This window comes from Theobroma cacao, chromosome 2 (assembly GCF_053813885.1).
Source record: "Theobroma cacao isolate CCN51 chromosome 2, ASM5381388v1, whole genome shotgun sequence".
NCBI classification, from domain to species: domain Eukaryota; kingdom Viridiplantae; phylum Streptophyta; class Magnoliopsida; order Malvales; family Malvaceae; genus Theobroma; species Theobroma cacao.
In genome coordinates, this window is record NC_142640.1 from 43324848 (window position 1) to 43330847 (window position 6000).

Below are 6000 nucleotides of genomic sequence, written 5' to 3' on the forward strand. Positions count from 1 at the left end.
TCATAACTAGGCATAGACGCAATAACACGAGTTAGGGGTAGTTTCGTCATTTCTTCTAAAAAGCTCTTAGAAGAAGGTTTTATGATATGTTAAGGTCTAAATAGGCATAAGACCGAATAAATAATGTGTAATGATGAAAACACGAAGAAAACTAGAAGTTTCGATAATTTTCACAATAGGGGCAAAATGATCATTTTGCACCTCGAGTCAAAATTTTAAATTTTCATAAACTCGAGTAGTTTAGATCATTGTGGACATTGTCCCAATGTCAAAAGAATAATAAAAATTGCACAAAGGATTAGAGAAGAACAAGTTAACTTGTTAAAGGGCATTTTCGTAATTTCAAAGGGAGTTGGATAAGTATGAGCTATAAATATCTTTTCTTTCCAGTAGCTTCTTCTTCTTCCTCCTTCCATCTCACGTTTGTTTCCCCTCCATGGAAGCATGGTATGAAAACTTCATAACTTTCTCTCTTTAGCTTCAATTTTCATGCCTCGATGCACTTTTTCATGAAATCCTTGTGCTCTTTCACTCTCTCACTTTAAAACTCTTTAAAAATCTCACTTTCATACTTTCTCTCACTAGTTAGGTGTTTAGAGAGAGAAAGCTCCCATAACAGCTTGGAAAAATTTATTAGAAAAAATTTCAAAGTTTCAAGCTACCAAGGTGAGTAATGGGTGTCCATTTTAAAAATTTTCATAAATATATACCTATAAGTATGATTTATTTTAATTATGGATAGCATGTGTTGGTAGATATTTTAAGGAATTGTGAATGTTTGTAGTTGAGGTTATCCACTCATTTTGGAGTGATTAGGGTAGTGAAAATAGATAGCCATTTAAATGGCAAGTGGAAGCTAGCTAATAGAAAGCTTTTAGACCTTATAAGTATGTGAATTGACAAATTGGTAATGCTAATGTAATGATAGGTTCTAACGAAGTTCCACAGCTCCAATTGGACTATTAGGGAAGTTAAAGTCGGTTAAAGGCTCAACTAATACCGGTGAGTAAACGTGTATTTCAAAATGTTTTGAGAAAATGCTCACGTGTGTTAATGAATCATTTGAGAATTTTATTTGTTTTTACTCTAAAATTTGCCCGGGAACAAGCTCTTGATAATTGACTCAATGTTGTGACATGTGGCTACTATGGATTCATGCACTACTACATTATGTTGCTATATTTGTAGAGATATATATATATATATATATATATATATATATATATATATATATATGTTGTGCATGATAATTGATATGTGTGATGATTATAACCGTGTGTGTGCGTGTCACGAGAGTTTTCTCCTGACCCGTGTGGCCTAGCCTTTGCCTTGCTAAAAGGGGGTTAGAAAGGCTAGCAGTCTTCTCAAGTTAGTTAGTTATGATCGATTATGGCAAGCACAAGAGTGATGAGAGAACAAAGAGAGAGCTTTTATTGAGAAAATTTCCAATACAAGAGTCATTAGTCTCAAATGAGGGGGCTTAAGGGGTTTATATAGCTTAGGACCCCTTGGAGCCGTTACAAGGCAGTCCCCAACGGCTAGGGGCTGTTTTGGCCTCTGCTGGGCCCCTCTGACGCACCCCTGGCACTGTTGCCAACGGTTGCCCCGTAGGCCTCGGGCTGGCCAGTGCTTCCCGCACTTCTTGCAGTCTGCTTGGGCAGTTCGTGTGCTCCTGCTACGCCCCAGTCTACCAACTCTGCTGCGTGCCAATTTCCTGTGCGCCCCGTCTGCGTGCTGGCTCGTGCACCCAGTCTACCCATCAGCATTCGAGCCTCTCGATGCTAAGTATGGGTTCCAGCCCTCGTTGTTCACCCATCTTCGAGCTGGCTCGCCCACTTCCGAGCCTCAAGCCCTTGCCATCGGGCTGTCTCGCCTTCTTCCACAAAAGGGGCGTGACACTTTCCCCCAACTATTCTGGCAACGCCCTCGTTGTCTATTGGTCGTGCAACTGCTTCACCAGGTCCTCGAATTGCCACAGTGCTTGGGCCGGCTCCCAACTGGTCTCGCTGGCTGGCATTCCCTTCCACTGGACTAGGTATTGGTGTTGCGAGCGGTGGTATTTCTTCCTTAGAACCCTCTCGGCCAGAATCTGCTCAACTTCCTGCACGAACGATGCCTTATGCCCCATGGGATGTCGCTGGCTGTGGTTCCTGCTTTGGTAGTCCGGGTCTGCGTGGTATGGCTTTAGCATGCTCATGTGGAAGACCGGTTGCACCCTTGGCTTGGGCGGCATTTTCAGCTTGTATGTCGTGCGACCCACTTTCTTCTCGATGGGGAAAGGCCCCTCGTACCTCCGAACCAGCCCTTTGTGCAACTTTTCGTGGCGGAGAACCAAGTGAAGCTTTACCAACACCAAGTCCCCTACGTTGACGCTCACGTCCCGCCGGTGCTTATCTGCCAACTTCTTGTATCTTTGGGTGGCTCACTCAAGGCTCGCCCTAACCAAGTCCCGCTGCTCATGCCACTCTTGGGCATATCGAAAGGTTGCTAGAGTCGGCCCCGTATAGCTACTAACTAAGGCCTCAGGGGTCGTCGGCTGTTGCCCTATCACCAACTCAAATGGGTTCTTCCCAATCGGCTCCTGTTGCTGCAAGTTGTAGCTGAATTGTGCAACGTCCAACAACTTGGCCCAATCCGACTGGCTGATGTAGACGAAATGCCGTAAGTAGATCTCCAACAGGTGGTTTACCCACTCCGTCTGCCCATCCGTCTGCGGGTGAAAGCTAGTAGAGAAGCAGAGCTTGGACCCTAGCAGCTTGAACAGCTCGGTCCAAAACTTGCCCTTGAAGCGCCCATCCTTGTCGCTCACTAGGCTCTTCGGTAAACCCCACAGCTTGACCACATGTGCCATGAATGCCCGAGCTGCCTCCTCAGCTGGGCACTTTCGCGTGACCGGCACAAAGATCCCATACTTGTTAAACCTGTCAACCACAACCATTATGGCACCAAACCCGTTAGTAGTAGGCAAGTTAGTAATAAAATCTAAGGATACGGATTGCCACGATCAGTCAGGTCGCTCTAAGGGCTCGAGCAAGCCTGCTGGTTGCTGTTGCTCGCCTTTGTCTTGCTGGCAGACCAAGCATGTCCGTACATAGCCCTCGACGTCCTCGGACAGCTTGGGCCAGTAGTAGTGTGTCGCAATCAGTGCCTTAGTTCGCTCGGTGCTTGGATGTCCCACCCACAAGGAATCGTGGTGCTCCCGCACTATCTCCTTGCGTAGCCCCTCGGTCATTGGCATATAGACTCGAGTTCCCTTGGCCATGAGCAAGTCCCCATCCATCCAAAACTGTTGCGTCTTTCCCTCCTTGGCGCACTCGATAATGGCCTGTGCTGTGGCATCCCCCGCAAGCCCAGCCCAAATCCTGGCCAGCAACTCATCCTGCGCCTGACTGATGGTAGCCAGTTCTGCCCTGCGGCTTAGTGCATCAGCAACCCGATTGGTGGCACTTGGCTTGTACTCCATGGTGAAGTCAAATTCTGCCAAGTACACTTGCCACCTAGCTTGCTTGGGAGTCAGCTTCTTTTGGGTTTGGAAAAAGCTGTTGGCTATGTTGTCCGTCTTCACCATGAACCATGCCCCTAGCAAGTAGTGCCTCCACACCCTCAAGCAGTGCACTATCGCTGTCATCTCCTTCTCCTGAGCCGTGTAGCGTCGTTCGATATCATTGAGCTTCCAACTCTCGTACGCCACCGAGTGGCCTTGCTGCATGAGTACCCCGCCTATGGCATAGTCCGACGCATCAGTGTGCACCTCATACGGCACACTCGGGTCTGGCAGGCACAGCACAGGCTCCTCGATCATCTCCTGCTTCAACCGTTGGAACGCCCGCTCACACTCGGGACTCCATCGCCATGCACGATCCTTGCGCAGTAAGTCGGTCAGGGGTGCTACGTTGTCTAAGTAGCCCCGTACGAACTTACAATAGTAGTTGGCTAGCCCCAAGAAACTCCGTAACTCGGTCACTCTAGTGGGCTGCTCCCACTTGTTGATTGCTCGGACCTTAGTTGCATCCATTCTAATCCGGCCTCCCCCAATAATGTGGCCGAGGAAGGGGATCTTCGACTAAGCAAAGCAGCACTTCTCCCGCTTGACATACAACTGGTGCTGCTTTAGGCGCTCAAACACAGCCCGTAAGTATCCCACATGCTCTCCATGGTCCTGCTATAGACGACAATATCATCAAGGTATACAACCACAAATTTGTCAAGGAACGATGACAATACCTTGTTCATGAGCGTGCAGAATGTCGCGGGGGCATTGGTTAAGCCAAAGGGCATGACTTGAAATTCGAAGCTGCCATAGCGTGTCACGCAGGCAGTCTTTTCTTGGTCTGCCTCGACAATCCTCACCTGGTAGTACTTAGACCGCAGGTCAAGTTTGGAGAAGACTTGGGCCTCACTTAGCTAGTCGAACAACTCGGAGATGTTAGGGATTAGATAGCAGTTCCGGATGGCTAACTTGTTGAGTGCTCGGTAGTCAATGCACAACCGCAGCGTCCCATCGTGCTTTCGCTGGAAGAGGACAAGCGTACCATAAGGTGTTTTGCTTGGCCGAATAAAGCCCACCTCGATCAATTCTGTAAGTTGCCACTGTAATTCAGCTAGCTTTGGGGGTGCCATTCGGTAAGGTGCCCTCGCGAATGGCTGTGCCCCCGGCACAAGCTCAATCTTGTGGTCCACCTCATACTCAGGTGGCAAGGAGCTTGGCAGCTTGGCCGACATGGTCTCCACATATTGGTCCAGCACATTCGCTACCTCACTAGGCACGGGTGCTGCCTCGCTCTGCTCGCCCTCGTTCAGGGACAGCGTGGCTACAAAGGTCTCCTCACCCTTGCGCACACCATCTGTTAGCTATATGGTGCTCAGCATCGTGGTCGCGGATTGCTGCCTGCGCCTCACTGGCACCACACATTGACCCCGCGAGTCAAGGATCACAATGCAGCTAAAGAATGGGACAACCATGCCATTTATTTGGTCAAGGAAATCTAAACCAATCACAAAATCATAGTCATCCAAAGGAATAACTTCGATGGTTTCCTTACCGACCCACTCACCTAGCCGCACGTCCACATTGCTTGCGGTGCCAACGGTGGGGACCTCCTTGTTGTTGACAATCTTGATGCGTGCTGCCCTAGCCTTAGTGTCCAGCCTCAGCATTTTGGCTATCTCGACAGAGGCAAACAGATCGCTTGCTCTAGTGTCAACCAGCGCATTCAATTTTTTTCTCGCCACGATTATGTCTGTAAACATCAAGCCCTTGCTACGGCTCGGTTTGTGTTGTTTCAGTGCTGCCAGCATCATGGTGCCCAATCTCAAAAAATCTCGCTGCTGCTGCCCCTCACTTTCCCTCTCTTGGATGATGACAGATAGCTTGGCCCTAGTGGGGCAGTCTCGGACCACGTGCGGTCCGTCACACAGAAAACATGTCAAGGGCCTCCTGCCCTTATCCTCCGCACGGCTGCCTTGGCTAGTACCCCGCGTGCTGCCTTGCCTGCTGGTAGTGCCCCTCGGCAGTGGCTTGGCAGTGGCATTCACCTTGGCCTTACCTTTCCCCGTATCCTTCTCCGTGTCCCCCTTGCGAAACTCAACCAGGGACTTTGCTGCAGCCATCGCAGCAATGATGTCTTGGACCCCTCGACGCTGGAGCTCTTGTCTTACCCACGGCCTCAGCCCATCAAGGAAACAAAACAGGGCCTCTCGCTCGCCTAGGTCGCTAATCTGCAGCATGAGTTCGGTGAACTCCCTCACGTACTCCAGAACTCCCCCTTGCTGTGTTCGGCATCTCAATTTGCCCCGCGCCTCATCTTGCGCGTATTCGGGGTAGAATTGTGCCTTCAGCTCGCGCACAAAGTTAGCCCACATCGAGATGGCAGCTCCACCGTGCCTCTTGTCACAGCTCTTGCACCACCACAAACACGCCAAGTCAGTAAGATACATCGAAGCAGTGTTGATTTTCTTACCATCATCGGCAATGTTGGTGGCCCGGAAGTATTGCTCCAT

At 49.4% G+C, this 6000-nt stretch overlaps 1 protein-coding gene across 1 annotated transcript; it reads right to left on the bottom strand.

Annotated features, from left to right (window-relative positions):
• Window positions 1–4404: 4404 nt before the first annotated feature.
• LOC148764306 (uncharacterized) lies at window positions 4405–6000 on the bottom strand. The gene is made up of 2 exons (XM_088803577.1): window positions 4900–6000; window positions 4405–4830 (listed from the first exon to the last, which is right to left on the bottom strand). Exons 1-2 carry the CDS (start codon window positions 5998–6000, stop codon window positions 4405–4407), a joined length of 1527 nt encoding a protein of 508 aa, XP_088659703.1.

What these genes read in the sequence shown, in the direction of transcription:
- LOC148764306 (XM_088803577.1), bottom strand. Translation starts at nt 6,000, where the DNA reads ATGGAGCAATACTTCCGGGCCACCAACATTGCCGATGATGGTAAGAAA. An exon ending in GGGGTCAATGTGTGGTGCCA is followed by an intron (nt 4,831 to 4,899) that starts GTGAGGCGCAGG and finishes GGTGTGCGCAAG; the next exon opens with GGTGAGGAGACCTTTGTAGC.